This window comes from Narcine bancroftii, chromosome 4, assembly GCF_036971445.1.
Source record: "Narcine bancroftii isolate sNarBan1 chromosome 4, sNarBan1.hap1, whole genome shotgun sequence".
In the NCBI taxonomy this organism is placed as follows: domain Eukaryota; kingdom Metazoa; phylum Chordata; class Chondrichthyes; order Torpediniformes; family Narcinidae; genus Narcine; species Narcine bancroftii.
In genome coordinates, this window is record NC_091472.1 from 25,244,356 (window position 1) to 25,270,332 (window position 25,977).

Sequence of the window (25,977 nt, forward strand, 5' to 3'; positions counted from 1 at the left end):
CCTACTGAACCTCCTTGGACATTTCCAGAGTGCTCCATATTGATTTGCACAGAGAACAGACAAACAAACAAGCATACATGAACAAATATATATTAGATGCACCAGTATGGTTCATGATCCTCAAAGTGTGCTTCTCTGCCCTCGGTGTGATGAGTCAGAAGATGAAGTATGGTTCACTTGTAGAACATCTTCCAGAGTAGATTACCTGTGAAGTGGAGGATGTCTTAGTGGATCTGGATGGTAATCTCCCATATGACATGCTTAAGGCAGCTATTCTACGCCGTACTTAGCCCATTTTTGATGGTCCATTTCAGGTCTTTTGATGCCACCCGAACACTTTTGTGATTGACAGATATGAAAAAGCTGACAGCTTCCACTGAAGCTGGCATATATTGATGGTCCATGTTCTGCGTCAGACCCAGAGTCAGATAACCAGTCGGACCACGCATTGCCTGTCTTCCACTGTCGAACAAGGTTGGGCCAAACTGTTATCCTTCCAGACCATTAAGAAGCAGGACAGTTCCAATCAGTCGCCTCCTTGCATGGCTCAGAAGCCGAGGTGGGAGCTGTCGCGGTAACGTACTTACTTTGTTGGGAGTGATGCTGGTTACCACTGATGATGTAAGCAAAGTGACGACCGGAAGTAACAGCGTGCATGCACGGGAGTGTTAAGCATCAGTATAAAGAAAGCCAATTTCATGGTGTGCTGAAAGAAACAAGTAAGTGTACTCTTTATTTATTTGTAAGCTGGGTAAATCAGTGCCGTTACAACATGAAGGACAAGTATTATAGGTATAAAAATAAATATTGCTTTTGTATAAATGGGAATCTCAGATGTTTAATGTGAGAAGTTCCTTTGGTTGTTCAGCATTCTCAGTGCCCTGCAGGAACAAGCTGTTCCTCAGCCTGGTGGTGCTGGCTCTGATCCTCCTGTATCTCTTCCCTGATGGGAGCAGCTGAAAGATGCTGTGTGCAGGGTGGAAGGGGTCCTCAATGATTTTGCATGCCCTCTTCAGACAACGATCCAGTGGATAACGTCAATGGAGAGGGGGGGGGGGGGGAGGAGACTCCAGTGATCCTTTCTGTCACTGTTATGGTCCTGTGGATTGACCTCCAATCCATTTCTCTGCAGCAACCATACCACACTCTAATGCAGCTGGCCAGTAGTCTTAATAGAAGCTTGACATAATGGTGGCAGGTGCACCGTTGCACCCTCCTGATGTGGAGATGTTGAGTGTCCATGATAGGTCACGAGTTAAGTGAACTCCAAGGAACTTGGTGCTCTCCATTACAGAGTTGTTGATGTATAATGGAGGGTAGTCATTCTTGGACTTCCAAAAGTCCACAGTCATCTTCTTCATCTTGTCCATATTGGGATTCAGGTTGTTATTCTTGCACCATTTCACGAGATATTCCACCTCTGTAGTGCGACTCTTCCTTGTTGCTGATAAGGCCAACTAATGTTGGTGCTGGATTTGGCGATCCAGACTTGAGTCAGCAGAGTGAGCAGGAGCAGTAGTTGATATTCTGCTACTGACCTGGAAAGACTATGATCTTTCCATTAGGAAGTCCAGGATCCAATTACCGAGAGGAATGTTGAGTCCCTCTCCTTTTTATACCCACATTCCAATTATTCCCCCTCCCCAGAATCTACAATTCACCTATATGGTAGGGGGTGGTGGAGGGAATTTTACACTGGCTACTTAACTGACTAATTCAATTTTTTAAAAATTCTAGACATACAGGCCCTTCCAGCCCACAATATACCCAATCAGCCTACAACCCCCAAATGTTTTGAAAGGTGGGAGGAAAAATGGAGCATCCAGAGGAAACCCATGCAGACAGGGTGAATGTACAAACTCCTTACAGACAACGTCGGATTTGAACGCGGGTCACTGGCACTGTAACAGCATTGTACTGAACGCTATGCTAACCGTGCCGCCTGGGCTTTGGGGGGGAACCCTGAAGAATTCCATGTAGTCAAAGGGAAAATGTACAAGCTCTACATAAATAGCACCAAAGGTCAAGATTGAATCTGAGTCACTGGAGCTGTGAGGGAGCAGCCCTACCAGGGTGTCATTCTGAGTATTTCCAGAATTTTCTGTAAATACCCTTTCCATCCAGCACACCATATGTTCAACCTATTATTATCAAAATCAGGACTGCCAGGCTGGGGATTGCTTCTTCCCACAGGCTGTGAGACTGATGAATAGTATCCTATAACCATGACAATCATTCCCAATATTTACATATATTTATTTTGATTATTTATGAGATCTTATATGTACCGTGTATTGTGTTTGCGCCATGGTCTGGAAAGACGTTGTTTCGTCAAATTGTATATGTAAATTCTGAACAATTCCTTTTAAGTACAGAGAATGAGAAATCTTTTAAAAAGATAAATGGTGATACATTTTAAGATTTGGATTTTAAAAAGTAGAATATTAAATCAAATTAATTCTCTCCAATCATCAACACAGGATTTACTTTAAAAGCTGACGTGATGCCCTCGTACAAATTAAAACTGATCATATTCGATGCACTATTGCTAACATACATCGTGATCAAATAAATTAAAAAATATATAGAGCAATCGCAACGTCGCTAACTACAAACAATAAGCCTCAAAGTATAACGTTTCCCGAACGTATTGTCTGGCCTTCAAAAAAAATCTCCTGTGGGGATACGATAAAATCAAACTGTGACATACATCGAGCAACAACTGCAGTGCAAGTTTACCTTCAGACACTTGGTGTTCAGGTGGATCAAAGGTCACCATCTCTGATGGGGCCAGCTAGGAGTGTTTGCTGAAAGTGAAATGAAGCCAGAGTTGGGGGCATAGAGCAATGCAGACATGAGTGGCGGTCCACTTCCTGGGACTCAATCGTGCAATGAGCAATATGTTCAAGAGTAGTTTTCTGATGCATGCGCGCTCTCTATAGGCATATTGCTCAGGTGGGAAGAATCAAACCAGCAAACAATAGTCTCGATGTCAGCATTAATAATTCCAGTTAATTTTTGTTGATGTTTATTTTTCAATCAACTTTGTTTTTATAGTCGACCCCTTGCAGAAATAGATATTTATTATGTTCCTCTAAGACAGTGAATACAATCATCCTGGCTCAAACACCTTTTTTAAAAATAAATCAGAATATGGGCATCACAAATATTTATTACTAATTTCCTTTTGTCTAAAATACTGCTTTGATATAATTGAGAGGCTTGGTTACTTCAGAGGGAAATTAACTATGAATATCATGCTGGAGAATTATTTTGAGTCATCAAAGGGAGAAGGAGAGAATAAATATGTTAGAATTTTTTTTGGTTATCAGAAGGTTGAATGGACTGCATTTTTGCAAGATTGATGGTATTTTTTTAACACCTTTCTAAAACAATTTAATTTCTTAATAGAGTTTGTGCACATTGAATTTGAACACAGTCATTGATTAATTTGACCAGGCTCCTAATTATTACCCTGGTTACAATGCCATAGCCATACAGAGAGGACTCTATGCTGCTTCTCAAATGTATACGGTATTTGGCTGGATGCTGCAACTTATCCGTTGGCTAAATACATAAAATTCTGGAAGAAGTTACTTGCTCTTTAAAAGATTTTTTAATATTTTAATTTTAACGATGCAACACAGTAGAAGGCTCAAAACAAAGGATGTTTGCAGATGCTGTGATTGCAGTTAATATACAAAAGTCTACAGGAGGGAAAGATAGGAAACCAACATTTTGGCCTGTGTCCTTCAAGGTATGAGCTAAAAAACAGGTAGAGGCTTAAATTAAAAAGTGGGGGAAGGAGGGAAGAAGAGGCAAGGGGAGGAGCACAGGGTTAAAGCCAAGAGACTCGAGGTGGACATGGATAGGCTTGGTAAGAGAGAAAAGATGAGAATGGATCAGGAGATGGGCTAGCTCTGTGAATGCTGAGGTGAAGGAAACAGGGATAGGAAAAGAGAGGAAAGGAGACAAAGGGATAATGAAAGATGTTGGGAGGACAGAAACCAGAGAATTTGATATTAATGCCATCCAGTTGGAGGGTGCCCAGACAAAATATGATGTAGTATTCCTCCAATTTGTGGGTGGTCTCAATTTGCCAGTGCACGAAACCATGGTCAGACATGTCACCATGAGAATGGGGACAGGAAATGAAATGGATTGCACCTGAGAACTATTAAAGAGGACAGAGCAAAGGTATTTAATGAAGTGATCTTTCTGTCTGTGTCCAGTCTCTCCAATGTAGATAAGACCACAGTGGGAGTACTGGATGCAGTCGATGATCCCTGTAGATTCACAAGTGAAATATTACCTCACTTGGAAAGACTGTTTGGGGCCCTGTATGGTGGTGAGGGAGGGGGTGTAGGTGCGTGTAGATTTTCCTGTGGTCCCAGGATTGCAAAAGGGCAATCAGGGAGCAGTCCTTGCAGGAGAGCAGAAAGGGTAAGATGTGTCTGGTGGTCGGATCACATTGTAGGTAGTGGAAATTGTGGAGGATGATATTTTGTATATGGAGCTGAGTGAGTTGCCTCAACAAGTATAGCCCAGTAGCATAACATCAACTGTGATGAAATGCTTTGAAAAGTTGTTCATGGACAGAATAAACACGTTCCTAAACAAAGGACTGGACCCACTGCAATTCGCCTATCATCACAAAGCTCCAAAGCAGATGCAATATGACTATTTCTCCTCTCAGCTTTGGAACACTTAGAAAACAGCAACTCATACAACTGATCTTCACCGACTATAGCTCAGCCTTCAACACCATTGTGGTGATATGACCACCAGCCTACTGCAGGGGGAGATCTCTGTACTTGCAGGAAGACCACCTAATGGGCTGACTCCACCTGGCTGGCTATCAATCAGCCGACCTGAATATAGACCTGACCTGGCCCCTCCTGAGCCAGTCACACAGGGAACCACCAAGGCGTGAACTGGTGTTCAGACTTTTACTGGAATAAAGCCTGTTGTACAGTCTTTTGAGTTTTGTGCTTGCTCGCTGCTACCTCAGCGCACCACATCTATTACTCCCTCAGTGCTGGTCAACAAGCTCCAAACCCTGGGCTTCTGCACCACATCCCCCCACCCCCCCCACAACTGGTTCCTTGACTTCCTCATCGGATGACAGTCAGTATGAATTGGAAACAACGTCTCCTCCTCACTGATGATCAACACAGATGCTCCTCAAGGATCCGTGCTTAGCTCACTGCCCATGAATGTACAGCAAGGCACAATTCCAATGCTATCTACAAATTTGTCAATGACACCACAGTTGTCAATAGAATCACAAACTGTAATAAGGAAGCATACAGGAGGAAGATAGATCAGCTAGTTGAGTGGCGTCACCCCAACAACCTTGCCCTCAACGTCAGCAAAATCAAGGAAATGATTGTGGACTTCAGGAGGAAGCCAGGAAAACACAAACCAGTCCTTATCAAGGGCTCAGCAGTGAAGAGAGTCAAGAACTTCAAATTCCTGAGTGTCAACATCTCTGAGGATCTATCCTGGAGCCTCCATATTAATGCAATCACTAAGAAGGTTCGGCAGCAGCTATACTTCATGAGGTGCTTGAGGAGATTCGGTATGTCACCGAAGGCTCTCAAAAACTTCTAGAGGCATACCAGGGAGAACATTCTAATTGGTGGCATCACTGTCTGGTACTGTTGGCGCAACTTTCAAGGCAAGAAAATAGTCCAGTGGGATTGTTAACTCAGCCAGCAACATCGCAGGCACCAGACCTCACTCTATTCGAGGACATCTACAAGAGGCGGTGTCTTAAGAAAGCACCCCCGCCACCCAGGCCATGCCCTTTTCAATCTGCTACCATCAGGAAAAAGGTACAGGAGCACAGGAATAGCTTCTTTCCCTTTTCCATCAGATTTCTAAATGAATGATGAACCATTGACGCAGCCTTTGACTTTTCCTTGCACTATTTATTTATTTTGTAAGGCAGTTTATATCAATGTCTACAATGTGATGCTGCCACAAAAAGATGCAATTTGATACGTGTTCGTGCATACAAACAGGCCATTTTGGGCCATGAGTACATGCCACCCAATTTGCACCCAATTAACCAACACTCCTGCAGACACGTGCAAACTCCTTATAGGCAGCATGGGACTGGAATCCTGGTCCTGACAGCTGGCGCTCGAAAGGCGCTGTGCTAACCGCTACACCAACCGTGCCACCCATGGCAGTACATTCTGATTCTGGTGGGGTGCTCAGTAAGAAAAAGTGAATTCTGTCCTTGTTGCATCTGGGGGGGGGTGGTGGGAGGTGAAAATGGAGGCGATGTGGGTGAGGACCGAGTTGATGGTTGTGCAGCAAAAGTCGATAATTATCCCTTTATCTTGCACCCTGGCAGTTAATTACCACGTTTGTCGGTGGTTTGGGATCCCATCTGAGCAATTTCACTAATTTCACGAACGGCATTCACTTCGACTCTGGACGCTCCCGCCCTCACTTGCCCGAGCCCGCCGCCCCTCCCGCGCATGCGCGGCCGGAGGCGCAGGCGCACTGGGCGGGGTGGCCAGCTGTTTCAACCAACGGTCGGCGTTTTGAACGGCGGGTGCGTTGCCGCGGGTTGGCCCGCGCTGGAGGCCGGGAGGGGCGGGCCTGGACCGGAAAGAGCGGCGGCCGGTCGGCAGAGAAAGTCCCCACACGAGTGAGCGGCGGGACGGACAGCGGAGACCTTCAGTCGGGGGGGGGGGCGGTTGGAAGGTGGGGGGGGGGTTTGGAAGGTGGGGGTGGGGGAGGAAGGTGGGGGTGGGGGAGGAAGGTGGGGGGGTTGGAAGGTGGGGGGGGTTGGAAGGTGGGGGAGGGGGTTGGAAGGTGGGGGTGGGGGGAGGAAGGTGGGGGAGGAAGGTGGGGGGGTTGGAAGGTGGGGGGGTTGGAAGGTGGGGGGGTTGGAAGGTGGGGGGGTTGGAAGGTGGGGGGGTTGGAAGGTGGGGGGGTTGGAAGGTGGGGGGGTTGGAAGGTGGGGGGGTTGGAAGGTGGGGGGGTTGGAAGGTGGGGGGGTTGGAAGGTGGGGGGGTTGGAAGGTGGGGGGGTTGGAAGGTGGGGGGGTTGGAAGGTGGGGGGGTTGGAAGGTGGGGGGGTTGGAAGGTGGGGGGGTTGGAAGGTGGGGGGGTTGGAAGGTGGGGGGGTTGGAAGGTGGGGGTGGGGGAGGAAGATGAGGTGGAAGGTAGGGGGGTGGAGGTGAAGGTTGGGGGGGGTGAATGGTGGGGGGGTGAAGGGTGGAAGGTGGGTGGGGGTGGAGGGTGCAGTGGGTGACCTGGGTGAGATTTTAATGCCACCGGAGTAGTTGGTGACACAATGGGGTTGGATGAAGGTGAGAGTGGGACGTAGACAAGTTGCAGCTTGAGTATAAACAAGGACGAATGACTGAAGAAAGGCTTTAGATTTTATAGGTAAAAGCAATGCACAACAAAAAATAAAATGAAATATTTGAGGCAATCAAGGTACTAACAGTATGGATCTGCTTGTACAAGGAGCAATGAGATTATTATACATAATCCTGATATATTAGTTCTCTTTCTCCTCTGGGATGATTACATTTTCATTTTAAAATATTATTTACCTTGGTTTTTCTTCTCTGAAAATTCTAGAACAGTCAGAACTTTAGCTTCTTCTTCAGCAATGGCAGGACTCGACTTCACTGACCAAGATATTCAAGAGCAGCTGAGTTTGCTGGGCTACCATAATGTTCCACATCATCAACTTCAGGAGTTCAGAAAAGGTACAAACTTGCATTACACTGAGAAGTCATTGTATAAAGTCCCAAGCACAGACGATTTACCCCCTTATAAATTTCTAATTGTAATACTGTCGTGAAGGAGATAATTAGTGGAATTGGACCATTTTAAACTTTCGCTGATCCTGTTTAAAGCAAGTTGGAGAAGGGGGGGGGGGTGGCAAGACTGCCTGATCCTCAGATCAAGCACCATGTGGGTCATCTTGTACTGGTTATACTGAAACCACTATCATTAACATTCACTTAATTAAGAACTTCTGTCAGTTCAGTGCCAACAGGACTGATGTTCCCAGGTGTTTTCCCCCCCCCCCCCCATCAAATTTTGTAACCACTTGCTATCACGAAAGGGTAGTAAAACCTAACTAATAGCTTTGCCTAATAATGATCTGCTGTCACTCTTCAAACAAGAGCTATGCCATGGTTAAATGCATCATCGTTTTTTAATTTCAGATCTGGAAGAACTGATCAAGCATGAGTATGGAAAAACTCAAGTCTCCAGTAAAGCCAGTTCAGAATCATGTGGTAAAGACTTCAAGTTACATTACAGTTATGGTTTTTTACTTTTGTCAATCAGAGTGGAATAGAGCAAGTCAAATGTAAACAGTGAAAGAGTTCTTGATCTGCATTTTAAACCTACACTAAATTTTGTATAGGAGTATCAGAACTTGAGAGAACTTCCAATTTTTTGGCTTTGGACTGATATTTATAGATACTGTTATTGTTAAAAATGTAAGCTTTGGAAGAGAGTGGGAGTTCAGAGTTTTGCAGATCATGACACTGCTCAGGGATATAAAGCATGGAAACGGGTCCTTCAACTGTCCACACAACCATCAATCAGCCATTTACGAGACATTAAACCCATTTTTATTTGCCCCTTATTCTCATCAGCTCTCCTCTGATTCCACCAGTCACACATGAGGGACAACTGACTGTGGCCAATGAGCTTACCAATTTGCAGGTCCTTGGGCTGTGAGAGGAAACCAAAATAGCCAAAGAAACGCGCACAGTCATGGAAAGAACATGAATGCCGTGCAGACAGCGCTCGAGCAAAGAAATTAACTTGAGTCTCTTGCTCCGTGAGATGATATTGAACCAAATGTGCTACTGTCCATTGTTGTCATTTTGCAAAATAACACAATGAAGCATTCAGCAAAATAATGGGCTTGAATGTCGTTTGACGATGCAAAAGTTAAACAAGTCGGCTCTGTATTTTAGGCAGGGGTTGGAAATTAAAGGAATTGATTATGATATAACTTGAAAGCAGCAACTATTTAGTTGGGCTGCTAAACCAATGGTTCTCAACCTTTTTTCCTCTCACAGAACATGTCATAGCAGCTCTAGTAGTAAGGAATTACTTAAGGTGGAATGTGAATGGGGGGGAAAAAAAGTTGAGAACCACTGGGCGAGACTGAACAGTGTCTTTGACCTGCAGTAAGACTTGTTTCTATGGATGCTACCTGAACTGATTTCAAACATTTTCTGTTTTATTACAATGTTAAGATACTCAATTGAAAAATGTACTATAACTAAGCCCACCCAATTACAATCATTCCTTACATTAAATAAATGGGATAGCACTGTTTGCTCCGTCTGCACACTGAAGCTTCTTTGTTAAACCCAGGATGGAAGCATATCAAAGCAAAATGCCTTGCTCATTTGCATGCACGTGTACAAAACAACAAGTTTCCGACAGAGAAATGACAAGTTTTACCTGAAATTAATTTGCAGTGATCATTTCTTGTCTCAGCAAATTTAAAATCTGGGAAAATTGTGTGATCCAGCCACTCTGAACCCTTTTTTTTGGCCATGGAGTCCTTAGGACTTTGCCCAAAGTTTATGCACCCCATTCTGTGTGAAGCAGTAAAAATGACAAACTACATAAAAAAAATTGTAATTTCAGTCGTGTGGCCCCTGTTGAAAATGACTAGTTTAATCAATCTTAGGACTCATAAATTTTACCAAAATAATTCTGTGGAACTATTTATTTGATATAACTATATACAATACATTTAAACAAGATATATAATTAAGGTACCCAAGAAAGCAACCTTGAAGCAAAGACTTAACTATTGAAACCATTTACCTGTAATTTTCATGTACCTCCTACAAATTTTCTGTTATATAACTGCAGAATTTGTATCTCTGAAATTTCTTTCATGTTTGATGGTGCAAGAGCTCCCTGTTTTTAAATTCACTAAAGGTTTGCAGAAGGGGGCTTTTTATTTGGAGAAAATAACATGGTGATTTCTGATCAAGTTTCACAGATGAGAAAGAGTTCCATACAACATCCCATCTTGGCTACCCAAGCTACAACTAAACAAGACTCTGACAAAGAGAATCAGGTGAGTAGAATATTGTTTTCTAGGACGATCAACAGAGAGGATATACCTACAGGGTTAAATTCAATTTGTGATAACCATTGATGTTTTAACAGCAGTATAAAATATAATTTGGGTCATTAAAAAAATGTCTATTTTAGAGAGATGACATTTGGAACTGGCTCAAAGGTATAGGAACAGAATTTTTTAAAAAGTTATAGTTTTTGATGTAATGACTATATAGGTGGACAACATTGCAGAGCTGATGTTACAATCTGGTCAGCCAGGGATTAATAGACAAAGCAGGCTCGAGGGAGCCAAATGGGCTACTTCTGATTTGTGATAACACTATTTAAATGCACCAGATTGTTGAGATTATATCATGAGATCTGAATTGATCCATAGAACCCGAGTTCAGTGACAAGTTAATGAAATAATCATGTATAAATGATCTTTTTAATTTATGCTCTGATATTTGTAGTTTTCATACAAGAAGGAGACTTTCCATGGTTACTCCACAGAATTTCATCAGAGTGATGCGTATACCAGATACATGGTAGCCCCAAATGTGTGCGGAAGTACTTTGGCACCATGCAAGTTCATTCTTCAAAAAAGCCTCGATCAAGAGAGTAACGGCAGTCAGATGCAATCTGAGAACAGCAGGACAAGCACCCCTGATATGCTTTCTGAAAGCAATAGAAAACCAATTATTAAGAGAAAAGTATTAAGGTAAGGTAACTAACAATTTTTGTTGACAAAAGATGTGAAAATGAAATGATTTATTGATCCACAATTGAATTTGTAAAGTAAAATAACATCTAAATTTTACCACAGTATTACATTCATAATTTATGATTAAATTTACTATAGGATTGAGAGCAATGGTGAATTATTTTTTATTTAAAAATGATTTTACATTTTGAAACTAAATGGACTCATTGTAAATTTTTTAAATTCAGGTTAAAAAAGTGATTTCAAACTATTTTTGTGTGCTGCAAAGTCTCTTGAACAATGTGAAATTAAATTATGAAATTTCAGTACCTAAAGTTTTGTGCTCACTGTTCCAAATAAAAAAAACTTGCATATTATTTTCATGTGAAAAAAGTTGTTTGAATTTTCAGAATTATATTGCTATTTTGCAAGAGTAGACATTCAGGATTTTTGTCTTTATAAGCCGTGAATTAAATTTAAAATTTAGACATACGGCACTGTAACAGGCCATTTCAGCCCATGAGTCCGTGCCGCTCAATTTAGACACAATATTCTACATCCCCAATCCATTTCGAATGGTGGGAGGAAATCGAAGCCCCTGGGAAAAAACCCATGCATACATGGGGAGAACATACAAACTCCTAACAGACAGCTGTAAATGCGTTGCACTAACTGCTACGACATCATATGCCATAGGTGCTCTATATATTTTAGACTTGTGTACAGCTCTCCAGCTATTATTTACAATTGTAGGTACAAGTAACAAAGTTATTACATTACAAACATTTTTGGGAACTCTGCTGAGAAACCAAATTTTTTTTGCTGTTCCATGGAAACTATTTTAAAATATTTTTAATATTTATAACATGAAAACAAGTATTAAATAATGCAGCATATGGCATTTATATGGTTGAGGATCTGTTTTCTTCACTCTCCTTTTTGTCTTCCCACCCCCCCCCCCCCACACCATAAACAAATAAGCAAAATAAAAGAATGGCGTGAAGCACTTTGCTATTAAAGGAAGTGATATTAAAGTTTGGAAACTGAACACACTCTCATTTTTTTGCACCCAATTTGCATTTTGTTTGGATTAGATACTTCACAAAATTAATTTTCTTTGCACTAAGAAAATTCATTGCTCAATATTGCAGGAAGAAAAATGGACAGCTGCACGTTTATGATGAATCGACCATCACGGAAACGGATTCTGGTAAATAACACTGGCTGCCTTCTCACTGCTTGGGGCACACACTTCTAGTTATTATAGTATAGATTATTCCATCCCACAGATTGCTCAAAATTAAGAATTTTTGTCTGTTCAGGTATTGCTTCTGTGAGAATTCAGTCCTTCAAATCATCCCCTCAGCCTTTATCTTCCTCATGAGCTATTAAACCTCACCATCTGCTTACATGTGCTTTGCAATCATGTGATCATCAATAGGTTAAATAGACAGATAGGTTAAAAAAAATTATTATTTTGAACTGAACAGTTTAGCCAAGACGATAGAACAGTGGTTCTCAACCTTTTCTTTCCCACCTATAGGATTCCATAGGTGCTCTGGTTAGTAAGGGATTATTTAAGGCGAGTTAGGGGGGGAGAAAAACATTTGAGAACCACTGGGATGGGTAGTAAATGATAAGTTCCACCCTTTGGAGATGTTGAAAGAAACTTTTTTCTTGGACTTTCTGATCCAAGTTAAAATCGCAGGACAGACCAACTGAGCTTCAACCAAATACTGGACAGAAAATGTACAAAGAGAGAAGCTGATAGGGATGTGAGTCCATGAAGGGGACTGAGGATTTGAAAGGAAAGTGAGAATGAGAGCAGGTAGAGGTGAAGTGGAATTGGATGAGGGAGTCACCATAAGGTTTGCTGGCACTGTTAAGTAGCTAAAGGTTTCTGAGCAAATAAATGGTTCAGCAGATAGATTTGCAATTCTAATAGATAGCATAATTTTACTTTAATTCATGAAACATTTCTGCTACTGATTAAAATTGTAAGATGTGCACTTAACCTAGAATTAAACACTGAAGGCAATTGATCTTTGGGAGGTGTGACAAGAGTATATGGATATGTTTTTGGGAGATAAATTGGGAAAGGTTTGTTAGAGTAGGTTACATACAAACACTTTAAAACAGATCTTATTTAAAATACTGGAGCTCTGCACTCATGCTAGACAAATCAGGGACTCTGAGCTTTTGCAAGAGCTTTGAAAAGTGCTCCAGACTTCACTAATGAATTGTTTACAAAAGGAAACAGATGAAAGAGCTTGTCAGAGCCACATATTGTCTGGAAGAGAGCTTGCTGTTCTGAGAGGTTCATGTGGTTTTGCAGGCAGAGAGTCAAACATGCTTTCTCTCATTCAGAGAGAGAGACACACACAGATAATCCTGCAGTGTTACAGCCAGCAGACGGGACTGGAACAGGACAAGCTGGATAGCTTGTGGAAAGCCCCATTTTGGAAGTCGGCCTGGTCAAGTACCTTGTGGTTCATGCAAGAGGAGAGGACTGGCTGTCTAATGTTTCATTTGGAATAAGAGAAACAAAAAGGAACTCTGGTGACATGAAAGAAAGAGATTATCATCTGGAGAACCCTGAAGGGGCAAATTTCATCAGCAAAACACTGAAGTGGCTGATTAAAGTACATCAGTTGCGGATGTCCTGGAATACAAATATCTCTGAAAAATGACGAGCTTTCCTGAGCGGTAACCATTTACCTTTCAAGCACCAAAGCCTGGTGAACTTTATAAATGTTAAATTCTGTGCACAGTAGAAGAGTTGCCTGCAACCAGTGAACTTGGAGGAATGAGAAGTGAGATTGGACTGTGAACCAAAGAACTTTTCTGAACTTATACACACATTACAGACAGGTGCACTTAGAATTAGGGGGGGGGTTAAGTAAGTTAAAGTGAAATTGGATAGATTTTTTTCCTCCATGCTTTTGGAGGAAATAATTCTTCACTAATGCTTACAGCCAATTGTAATACTGAAATGAAAAATACTGGAGAACCATTGCATTGTTTTTAATTTCTTAAAAAGATGCAGGCAGTGAATTGGGAGAGAAGATCAGCAGATTTCAGGTCTTCAATAAACAGGAGTCTCACACAGAAAATGAAGAATTCAGAAGTGTACCTGGAAGGCGACCAAATTCTGCCCAGCTTTATCTGGTAAATAATCTAATGTCCTTTTATTTCAGTTTGCGAAAAGGATACTAGTTCTCCAGAATATTTAATTGACAATATGAAATTATTTTTGTAATTTAAAAAGACATGCAATCAATCTTAAGGTACTTTTTTTAACATTATTAGAAGTACGAAGATTTATTTGGCAAACGTTTGAGATGAGAGAGACATTATCAACTGCAATGACCAACCCCAATTACCCTCGCATATATTTAATGCTAACCTTTCAGGGTAAAGGAACTTTTCGCTGATGAAATCATTTGTTGAGACCATACTAACAAGGTATTGTAATAATTTAGAAATATTTTCCTCTTCCTGCAGTGGAGCCAAAAACTTTTAGATGAAGGTTATGGGTGTCATCCAAATGCGCCAAAGTCATGTGAGTGAATAATTTTTTATTATTTCCATATTGGCTTCTAATTTGGACTGTGTGGTTAGCTCAATACCATACCAGTGAGCAAGGTTCAAATTTGGTCCTGTCTGGAAGGAGTTTGTGCATTCACCCTGTCTGTATGGATTTCCTCCCACCTTTCAAAACATATGGGGGTTCAAGGTTAATTGGGTGGTAAGGTAGGGCCTGTTACGGTGCTGTCTAATTTTTAAAAAAATTAAGAGCATGTAAGCCTTGTATGATAATGTTCAAAAGATGTATTTCAATGGGTATTAATAGAAATCAAAAAGCCATTAGAATCATTCTACCAGATTTATACTTTTGCTTTCATAGTCTGGATTACAGAAAAATGGTGCCTTTGCTTGCATCCTGAAACTGATTCAACGATGTATTCATTGACCCATGGAATAGTAATGGTGGTTGGTAATATTCCTATAAAAAGTTTGCCAGCTTCATCCTTCTACTAACTCAGCATAAAGATCAGGTTATACTCTGTGTTTATAGGAGTGAGCAATATGCAATATGAACTCTTAAATAATTAACTATGCTTTGAAATATTTTAATGTGATGGAAATTTACACCTTCTTACCTAAATTGTGTCTTGCCATTTAATCTTTTTAAATTGTGTGGCAGTTATTAGACCAATAATGGATCATCCTCACACAAGAAACTTAAAGAAAACTGATCCTGTGGCAAAGTGAGTGCTGGATTCATTAATTATTTAAATTCTATGTACATATGTTCATGCTTAACTACACAAACTGGTACTGGCTCAATTTCACTTTTCAATCTATTCATTAACACTATCAGTTATTTGGATGGGTTTCGTGCTCAAGATGAAATGTAGCAACTCTTGTTCCATATTCTCAATTTTTCTTTTTATTATTTGAGGCAACTTGGTTCACTGAATCTAGCTGGAGAAACTCAGCAGGTCACACAATATCTATAGGAAATAAAGGGTAACTAATATTTCGGTCCTGAGCTCTTTGTCAATGGAAGAGCTTTTTTTTTGCTCCTATCTTGACAAAGGGCTCAGTCCCAAAACATTGATTACCCTTTATTTGTGTATTGCACTCAACCCCAGCATCTGAATCTAGCCATCTTCCCTTCATTGTAGCCTGTTTTCTACATGTCGAACCTGATTCTCCTATTACCCACCTAATCATTTTGAACTTTACAGTAAAAGTTAATCTGCAGCCATTACCTTTTTCTACAATCATGTACCTTACTCCATAAATTAATTTTGCGTTCTCATTACCTTGCGTGCATGCAATTGGTGTTTTGAAAGGCAAGACTAGCTCCCCATGACCATATGAGTTTTCTCTAGGTGCTCCAATTTCCTCCCACATTCCAAAGATGTACAGGGTTAGAAAGTTCATTGGTCTCGTGGGTATATTTAGGTGGCACATGCTAGTGGGCTGCAAGGGTATGTTTCTGTGCTGTATCTAAACTAAAATCTTTACTGCAGAGATGAAACTGTGTTCATTTTCATCAATACAAACTCGAGCTTCAGACCCAATTTTCTTCACATCCTGAGTACTCCAGTTTTTAAATTGGGGGACTAATTTAGCTTGTGTGAGTTCAATTTTGGTCTTCTAATCATATATTTTACTATTTTCTTTCTTTCAGGTATTTTGAATACAAGCGAAATTGGGAAATTTTCAAAACACCTGGAGAAAAAGACAGGAAAGAATTGCGGTGGGAGATAAGGGTATGTAACTAAAGGAAAGCTACATTTCCTAAAATGTTGGTCTTGAATAAGGCTCTCAATTATAAATTTTTCTTTCAGGAACAAATGCTTTACAGAAGTCAACTACCTCCAGTAAGTAATCTTGCATTTCTTTTGTACTTCTAGTATCATTTTTATCACAATCATTGCTACAGGACATAATTTTGAATCAACACACTTTGATTTACCCAATTTAAAAACTTTGCAAATAAATATTAAATAGCTGTAAGGTCTACAGTATCTTATCCATCAGATTGATACACTCAAGGAGTTGTTTAATTAAAATCACTGTTCCCGAATGGATTTTCATTTCTAGCTGCAAATCTATCTTTTAAACATGTTTTCCGACAATGAGCACTTGAACAGAATAACATTGAGTTTTGTCCTTCAGAAACCTCAACACCTTTACGTTCCAAATGATTACGTTGTACCAACAGAGAAGAAAAGGTCTGCATTACGATGGCAAATTAGACATGAATTAGCAGGTGGAACAATTCCACAGAAGTTTTTCTGCTTGTAACTGCAAACACAATGAAGTCTATGATTTTAATCAACATTTTAAAATAAAAGATCTGACTTTTCCTAACAATTTCATATTTTATTCTTAAGGGAAGTCATTGTAAGGTAGTTTGAATGGATAGAGGGGGGAGAATCTGGTATCATGCCACAAAAGCTTCTTCTCTAGAAAATTGATTGTATCCAATGTTAGAACCAATGTCTCGTGTTTCAGCATACTGTGAACGTTCAGCCCTGAAAGAGAATGCATCAGTTCAGAAAACTAGAGAGATGATAAAGAGCACTTTATGCTAACTTAATGCAGGACAAATCTTCAATTGTCCTAGAATTAAAATTACAACAGTATTACTTCTGAATCAAATAGAAGTTGTCCCAGAATTATTAAGAGTGCAAAATAAATTATTTTATATTAACAGTATCTGCACATCCTTTCCCAAATGATACTATCTTGGGATAATCAATCAGGTTAATATGAAAGGTGGTCTTCTATAAATAATTCAGTGAGATTAAAACTACTTCATGTCTAGTTTCACTAAATGATCTATAATAAATCTGAACATTCCAAGAACAGTAGGCATAACCAACATTTAGAAATAAAATATTCTGTATAAAGCAGAGCCTAGAAAATAGGTCTTTCTTTTTACATTAAGTAAATAGACCACATTAGTGCTCCAACAAATTATATCAGATCCTAGCTGTTGGTGAACATGAGTGAAAAAGAAACAATTCTGGAAATATTTATCTTGTTTACCTTTTGATTCAACTGTAGTTCACAACATTAATGAAAGCCAGTAATTTATAGTAATGTACAAATTATCTGCAGGCTCAATAGGCTATGATCCATAGCTGCCAATGGTGAGCTTGTTGTAGCAATTTTAAAAAAATAAGACTGCCGACCAAAATCTGACCATTTTAGCCAATATTTCTTCATGAATGAGGTCTGACATTAGCAGTTACATCACTATTACAGGAATTGATTATGCTCAGGACTGAATTACTTAGCTACAATTGGTTAATTTGTACAACAGATCCAACTAATTTTTATTGGAAGAAGTTGTGCTCGGGGGGAAAACTCTAAAAATTCACCTCAAAACCATTACAGGCAATTAAGTTATTGCAACATTGCTTTTTAAGAAGACCTGTATTGTGATGTTTTGTGACACAAAGCATTAAGAAGCACATGCAATTTCTTTACCCATTAACACACGTTTCATGAAGAAACTTTATTCTACATCTCAGTTTTGGGTAGTAATTTGTGAATTTAAGGATGAATTTCTGTGACCAAACAACTATAACAAGGTGTGGGAGGAAGTCACCTGTGGCTGGCTTTGGTCATCTTCAAAAACTGTTTAATATAACCTTTGCTGTGAATTCTGTACCATTTGTATTTTATACAGCCTGTTCCAGAAATAGAATTACAACACAGCAACAGAAAATCATTTTCTTGGAACATTGGTTAGAAAGAAGTATTAAACTCCATCCCACACTCCCCTTTTGAAAATTGTGATTGGAGATAGTAGTATCAGAAATCAGGTGTTAACTGCTGTAATCCTCTAAGATGAGTAGGTAGAATGTTTATAGCTGTAGTTTCTTACTTGAAACAAGTTTTACTTTGATCCATCTATTCAAGCTTTTAATTGTTTCATTTTATACTGGTTGATAAAATTCATGGTGACATGATTTTATCGAAAACCTAGTACAAAGTGAATTGGGAAAATGCATTGTAAATGACAACCTATTAAAATACCATTCATTAGAAAATTCGTACTGATTCTGAAAAATCAGAATTTTTTTCTATATAATTGATAATGATGTGTGCAACTGTGGATAATAACATTGGAACCCTCTTAAAAGGAGAATTTGGAATAAGAATTCAAAGGATATTGTAGTAGTAGTATTATATATTCTTCCCTTGCTAAACCTCTTTTGGCATTATTCTGATTATGCAATACCAGTGTAAAAGAAACCATCTTACCCAAGACAGGCATCACTGTTATAGTTTTGGAATTTTTTGTTGCCTCCAAAATATTTTCTGGCATGTCTTCATTACTAAAGGAGTAAAGAATCATTAACCTTTTCACAATATACAGAAACATTCAATTGTTTGATCTAATTTTAACATATCTTCACATAATAGGTTAAGTGAACACACATTTCCCCCTGGTGGAGGAGAAGAGAATTTTTTTAATAGATCAAGTCATGGGAAATTGGAAGTGTATGACATTACTTTTATCAAAGCAGGCCCTCCTCATAATTCATTTAGCTTGAAAGTTAAAAATAATTTTACCATGTTGAACTAATTAAAATATTGACACCCCAATAAAATAGCTTTAAAAACATTATCACACAGCATTATTGTACCTATAACCCCCCCCCCCCCCAAATCAGAAAAAAGCCAGAATTGTCACAATATTTTTAAGAAATATCAGGACAAGCCTTGAAATTAAAACAACATTAACAGGAAATGGTAATATTTGGATCCCAAGAATAAATGATTGCTGCTTGCCCATATTTATAGCTTGATCCTTCCATGTGAGCAGTATAAAACCTTTTGCAGCAATTGTTTCTGTTAGTCATTATTGGGCAGGTGGCATACAATTTGGAAAATGCGAGGTCATCCACTCTGGTATGGTGAAAGAGTTGGTCTTCAAAGGAACCTGATGTCATACAGGAATTACTAAAAAAACTTTGACAACAATCAATTAGAAAGAGATAATATGGTGGTCCTATTAAAAGACAATTTTCATACCTGTCTGGTATCTATTAAATGAAGAATAAAGTTGAGATAGAGCAATTCACCAAATTGATTCGTGAATCTTTAGGACAGAGGAATGGGTTTATATACAGGATCAATTAAGCAGACTAGATCTTATGTTTTACATTTGGAAGAATGAGAGGAAATTCATTGAAACACCCAAATGAGGCATGTCGTGCTTGCTCTGGCTGGGGTGTCTCGAACCAGGCGAAAGTCTCAAATTAAGGACTGGAACAGGAAATTTCTTCACCCAAATTTCCTCAACTGGGCAGCACTGTTGTCATAATGGTTAGTGGAATGCCATTACAGTGCCAATGCTTGGGACCAGGGTTTGAATTCCAAGTTGTAAGGAGTTTGTTCTGTGACGATCCCCCCATTTTTCAGTTCATTTTATTTGTTTGGAGCTGTTCCTTTAAGAGAACACATTGTGTTCCTAAATGGATATATTTGAAAGAAAAGCAAGGCAGTGTCTCTGAAACCCAGGTGCAGAAACCATATGACCAACAGATTAAGACTGAATACACAAGGAGTGGCTGGAGGCTATTTTTGTGGAAGCAGCACAAGAGTCAACAGTTCTTATTGCAGCTATAGAAAGAATTGTCAATTTCCTCCTTTTGCTCATAGAGGTATGAGAGACCGCTTCTACTGACCCACGAAAGGAGTTTTAAAGCACTAATGACCCACAAAAGGGGTTTTAAAAGTTGCAGGAGGAATGCTGCACTCAACTAACCCACAAGGATTCTAATTCCTGAACAAGGCAACATTCTGGCACCCCAGTTTCTTTCACCCATTTCAGGAACTACTAACTTCATCTTAAGGCCTGTGTGCCTCAACCCTTTAAAGCCTACGTGTCTCACCATTCATCTAAGTCCTGTGTGTCGCATCAATCTCAAGCCTGTGAATGTTTGAACCTGGAACTGCCTTCCCAGAATTGAGCCTTGAGCTGTAGTGGCTCAATTTTGTAGTGACACATCAATATATTTCCACATAGTTAGAGTTTAAGTTAGATAATATATAAAATTTAGTTAAGTTTAGATGTTAGTTAAATTAGACCAGGTATTATATAATTACTGATTAATAATTAAAAATATTATTTTAAATATAACATCATCTGGGCTAATCTTTATTGGTGCTGTCATGTACATAACAGTACGTTCTCCCCCGTATCTGCGTGGGTTTTCCCCCGGGATCCGCTTTCCTCCCACCGTTCAAAATGTATCGGGGGTATAGGTTAATTGGGTGTAAATTGGCCAGCACAGACTCACGGACCGAAAGGGCCTGTTACCAAGCCGATTGTCTAAATTTCAAATATAAAGGTCAGTACTTTTGGAACTTCTCTACCAAACCAGGGCTGTGGAAAATGTCACCTATAATCATGACTTATCAATAGATCAAAGTTTGCACAGAAGTAAATAAAAATCAGCTGCACTCAATATGTAGAGTAGATATGAAGGACTAAGTGGCCTATTCCTAATGTTATTTCTTATTTTCAATCCCTTCAAGAATAGAAAATGCAAGTGGCCACCACACCTTCCTAAAATAAGTTTTTTTTTAGTCGCTTTCATTTTTTGTTTGCCTGTGGGGTTTATAGAATTTAATGTCACATTACACAAGGTATGAGCAGGAGTAGGTCAATGGCCCATTAAGTGTGCCTCAACTTTAAATATGATGGCTATGACTGTACTACATAGCATGTTTCCCTAATCTTTCCTTCCTTTTCTATGTCCCTAATGATCTTGCCTTTATCTTCTGAGGTAGAGAATTAAAGAGATATTCCAATGTACCTCAGTTTTACATAGTCCTTATCTTCCAAATGCCCACTCCCTAATTCAAGATTCTCCTACTAATGGAAACATTCAGTATTTATTTTGTCACATGCTCCTCGGATCTTATATATTTTAAGAACATAATTTTTTAAAAAATTCCGAAAAAAGTCAGACACAGCTTTTTTTTTAAACTATCTGTAATAGGTCAACCATCTCATCCCAGGAATTAGCCTGGTGAATTTTTCATGGTCTGCTGCCAGTGTTAAGAGATCAAAACAGTATATTTTTAATTATTTGTTGTAACTATTTCATGCACAAAAACATGAAGATCCCTCTGAACATTCATTTTGCTGCATTTGCATTTTGATTTCTGCCAAAATCTAAGATTTTCCTTTCTTACCTTAAACTTCCATGTTCTCAGCAAACTTGAATAGCTTACAATCTTTCCTCTAAAAGTCATTCAAACAGATAGTAAAATAGTTGTGGGCCAAGGGTCTACAAGATTCTGTGAGGCATAGACAAGGCATAGCCAGCACCCTTTTCCAAGGACTGGGAGTAGCCAACATTGGAGGCCACCTTTACAAAGAGAAGGGGGCACATTTTAGGGGAGTCATCAGGAGTTATGTTTTAAACAGAGTGGATGTCTGGAATGCCTTGCCGGGGTGAACAATAGGGCCGTTTAAGAAACTATTAGGCACATGGATGGAAGTAAAATAGAGGGTTTAGTTTTATTATTTTGATAGATACATCAAGGGTCGAAGCACCTGTTTTGTGCTGCAGTGCTCAATGTTCTAACTTATCCTTGGAGCACTTCATGTGTGAAATCCTGATTCAAGTGATTCAAAGTAGGACCTCAGGGGATAGTAAATTAAGGTTAGGTTGTGATAGAACCACATATTGGAACATGTATACATGGGAATTAATTTATATTTTTAAAAATTAAATACGTGTAACAATTCTAAGTATGAACAAAAAATGTACTCACACATCAACAATAAGAACAGAATCTCCCCAGTGCCGATGCAATGCCAGGTCATGAAGATACTGAGGATCTGGACTGGGCATTTCCAGGGAATCAATAATATGAAGATAATCCTAAAAACAAAGCCATCACAAGTTAAAAAGGAATTGTAACAGTGGAAGTTATTTCTTAAAAATCATAAGGCAAATAAAATGATGAAACATCCTTACAATACATTGCATCAGTTACATGGCAAATTATTCTTTAAAATGGTCATGATTTGAAGAACTAATCTCAGAAAATAAAATTAATTCTATATGGCCATCAACATATGTCAGATAAATACAAGAGATTAGACAGACTAACATATGTCACTTCAACCCATCTATGGTGGTAGATTTAAAGACATTTTACTTAATAACTGTCAGATGATCATTCATAAAATTTTGTAAGCATAAGGATAGAGATTATTCATAGCTCTAATCTTTCTTCATTCAAATCTAATCACGAAAACTCGTGTATGACAGCAATATGCAGATTATTTCATTAAAATAACATCGTAATTTGATTCAAGAAATGCATGCATCCAAACCTCAATTTTGGTGAACACTTGCAAAATTCTTACACATTATATCTTTACTAAAAACCTACATTAGATCTGATTGAATTAGGCTGCTTTCTTGATTAATCAAAAAATGTGAGCAAGAGTCTAAGATATTGGTGGACAGGATATGAGATGAAGTGGTTGTAAAAATTCTTGCAAATATCAGTACAATTACCTGTGTTAAATATACCTCCTAGCTATAGCTCGAAAATGCATATTAGGTATACAAATACTCAAGTGAAAAAGTAGATACAAATATTGTAAATTATGACAAATCATCTTACCTGAGCAAACTTCATGGTGAGAGCTACTTTAAGACCCATTACACGAACTTTCATGGGCAACATATAGTAATAGCTAGTTGGTCCACGAGGACCATGGGAAATACCACCTATGAAACAAAACAATTTTTTTATGCTTGGTGCAGATCTTTGCCCAATTTTCTGAATTCTTCCCATTCGGATGAAAGATACACAAGTTTGAAAAAACCACCATTTTCAAGGAGTTCTTCCCCTGGTTATCAGACTCTTGAATGAATCTTTGAAAAAAGATGATCTGGTAATTTCAAAACCCCTACCTCATTACAGCTCCTCCACTGAACTGAACTTTTGTTTTACCTGTTACGTTTAGGTATGGGATGACTTGCCTAGGAGGCACAGAATACAACATTTCTCATTATTTCTTAATAGAGAGCAGTGAACATGGCTTAGATCATTACACATACCCCCTCTGCCCGCCACCTATAACTCCCACTGCTGTGGAAAAGTAGCCAACGAGACTCGACCCATCCCTTTCCTGTCAAGAAGAAGATTCACAAATATGAGATCACACACCATCAGATTCAGAGTTTTTTTTAACCTACCATTATCATTCTGTTGCCTTTACTCTGTACCAACTGATCTGTCTCCAACAATGCACTATGTACTGTCTTTCTTGTTCAATATACAAAATACCCATTTGGTTTGGTCGCAAAATAATCTCTATCACTACACCTTAGTAGAAAGTACAATAAATTACAGTTCTCAGATACCTCCCCTTACCCTTTGAACAGGATCCCACCAGAGGATATCAGACCATCATCTCCCACACTATCTCAACCTCATCACTTTCAGTAATCTCTCTTCCACAGATTCTAACCTCATTGTTTCCCAATCCTTCAATGCCCAGTTATAGTTCCTATATAAGATCCACAAACCCAATTGCCACGTTAGACCCATTGTCTCTGCATGTTCCTGCCCTACCTACCATATAGTACATCAACTCCATTTTGTCCCTCTTGATTCAGTCCCTTCCCATCTACATCCACGACACCTCGCATGCTTTCAATCACTTTGGCAACTTTCAGTTCCCTGGGCTGGACAAATGAATGTCCAGCCCCTATATACTTCCATCCCCCATAAAGAAGGCCTCCAGGCTCTCCACTATTTCCTGGATTACATACCTAACCAGACCCCCTTTAGAACCACCCTCTCCATATGGAAGAACTTGCACTTGCCCTCAATGAATCCTCCTTTGACTCATCCCACTTCCTCCAAATCAATGGTGTAGCTATGGGTACCTGCATGAGTACAGGCAATACCTGTCTTTGTTGTATAAATAGAGAAATCCATGCTGCAAGCCTACACAGGCAAGGCTCTTCAACTCCTCCAATACATTGGCAACTACATTAGCACTGTCTCCTGCAACCACAATGAGCTTCTCATCTTTATCAACTTTGTTGCCAACTACCACCTCACCATCAAAGTCAATCTTTGGTAACTCGCTCCCCTTTCTTGATCTGTCTTAATTTTGAAAGAGAAACTACAGATATCTCTATAAACCCACAGTTACCTTGATTACACTTCTCTCACCCAATCTCCTATAAAGATTCTACTCCTTTCTCTTAATTCCTCTGCCTCCACCTCATCTGCTCCCAAGATGTGACTTTCCGTTCCAAGACATCTGAGATGTCCTCGTCCTACAGTAATTTTGGCTTCTCCTTTACTGTCATTAACTCAGACTTTACCCACCTCTATTTTTTGCATCTGTCCTGGCCTCTTCCTAACCCCAGACCCAACAAGGACAGGGTTCCCCTTGTCATCATCTATTATCCCACCAACCTCCGCATCCCACATAAAATTCGTCATAACTTCCCCCCAATACCTACCCCCGTGACAGCAAGAAGTGGATTCACAGGTGCAATGTTGCTTTTCTTGGAGTGACTGATGAACCAATGCGACCTCTTCATTGGGGAGACTGGACACAGATTGGAAGATTACTTTGTTGAGCACCTTTGCGCTCTCTGCTGCAACAGCAAGGACCTCCCAGTGGCCAACCACTTTAATTCCATACCCATTAATACAATGACATGTCAGTTCATTGTCTTATGTCGAGGCCACCCGTAAATTGGAGGAACAACACCTCTACTCCATCTCAACAGACTCCAACCAGGCAGCATCAATACTGATTTCTCCAATTTCTGTTCGCACCCTCCTCCAGTCTCTCTCCCCTCATTTTTCTGTTTCCCTTTGTCCAGCTTCTCACCTCATTCTCTTCTTACACAAAAATGGAGAAAGTGCAAAGACTGAGTTGCTTTAAAAAAAAGAAATCACCAATTCCAAAAAGTTACTTCATTTTTTGATGTCATTTTTGACATTTTTAAAGTATCATTATAAATAAAGATCATCTGATAATTTATTTAATACATTTTGAAGGATGTTGGAAGGAAACAAATTATTAGATGTGAACAAAGAAAATAATCACAAAATAAATGAATGTCATTATTCTAGAGATAAAACAGTACAAAATAAAAGTAGACATTTTAAAACAAACCCAATAACGGTTATTTTTTTTTAAACTTAATACTGGTAAGGTCAACATTTATGCCCAACTTAAGAAGTTGACAGTGAGCCATCTCCTTGAACCATTACAGTACTTCTAGAGAAGATACCCATGAAAGTTGCTAACTATGGATTCCAACACAGCAAAGCGGATATATTTCTAGTTCAAAATGATGGGTGATTCTGGAGGGCAGACCTACAGGTAGGTGGTGGTTTTCCCAAGAACATGATGCTTTTGCCCCAAGTGGCATATGATAAAACATGCCTCACTTACCATTCAAAATATGCTCCTAGGAACAAAAGTTGAATGTGATCAGTGCTAAAAAGGTTCACTATAGCATTATATATCATTGACAGCACTGCTGTGTTAGGAATCTTTTTTCTTTGTAGTGTGCTGCAGTGCTTGAAACCGGACACAAATCCAGCTTTCCCCAAGAGCTGTGCAACTAGACACGAGCTTCCTTTCCAACT

General features: G+C 39.4%; 2 protein-coding genes and 1 long non-coding RNA gene across 5 annotated transcripts in view; 1 reads left to right on the forward strand and 2 right to left on the reverse strand.

The window, feature by feature from the left end:
* The window catches only part of LOC138760400 (uncharacterized), a 41,344-nt gene extending 34,653 nt beyond the window's left edge, over positions 1-6,691 (reverse strand). The window contains exons 1-2 of the long non-coding RNA XR_011355586.1: positions 6,373-6,691; positions 2,740-2,807 (exon numbers count right to left, since the gene is read on the reverse strand). This is a non-coding gene — a long non-coding RNA (uncharacterized lncRNA). The remainder of the gene's footprint in view (positions 1-2,739; positions 2,808-6,372) is intronic.
* On the forward strand, positions 6,482-16,674 carry hyls1 (HYLS1 centriolar and ciliogenesis associated). Its single transcript, XM_069930956.1, has 12 exons — positions 6,482-6,664; positions 7,608-7,738; positions 8,204-8,275; positions 10,010-10,095; positions 10,553-10,800; positions 11,934-11,992; positions 13,823-13,950; positions 14,287-14,344; positions 14,990-15,053; positions 15,986-16,067; positions 16,146-16,178; positions 16,477-16,674. Exons 1-12 carry the CDS (start codon positions 6,492-6,494, stop codon positions 16,603-16,605), a joined length of 1,263 nt encoding a protein of 420 aa, XP_069787057.1. The 5' UTR covers positions 6,482-6,491; the 3' UTR covers positions 16,606-16,674.
* Positions 9,721-25,977, reverse strand: part of mrpl4 (mitochondrial ribosomal protein L4) — a 51,758-nt gene continuing 35,501 nt past the window's right edge. For all 3 annotated transcript variants that reach the window (XM_069930958.1, XM_069930957.1, XM_069930959.1), the window contains 4 exons: positions 22,972-23,078; positions 22,108-22,217; positions 18,577-18,650; positions 9,721-16,835 (listed from right to left, as the gene is read on the reverse strand). In XM_069930958.1, coding sequence (XP_069787059.1) covers positions 16,690-16,835; positions 18,577-18,650; positions 22,108-22,217; positions 22,972-23,078 — 437 coding nt within the window. In that variant the 3' untranslated portion in view covers positions 9,721-16,689. The remainder of the gene's footprint in view (positions 16,836-18,576; positions 18,651-22,107; positions 22,218-22,971; positions 23,079-25,977) is intronic.

Bases quoted from the DNA above. Each gene is read 5' to 3' on its own strand.
- hyls1 (XM_069930956.1), top strand. From the start codon at position 6,492: ATGCGCGGCCGGAGGCGCAGGCGCACTGGGCGGGGTGGCCAGCTGTTT. The intron at 6,665-7,607 runs GTGAGCGGCGGG...TGAAAATTCTAG, and splicing joins CAGAGAAAGTCCCCACACGA to AACAGTCAGAACTTTAGCTT. The intron at 7,739-8,203 runs GTACAAACTTGC...TTTTAATTTCAG, and splicing joins ACTTCAGGAGTTCAGAAAAG to ATCTGGAAGAACTGATCAAG.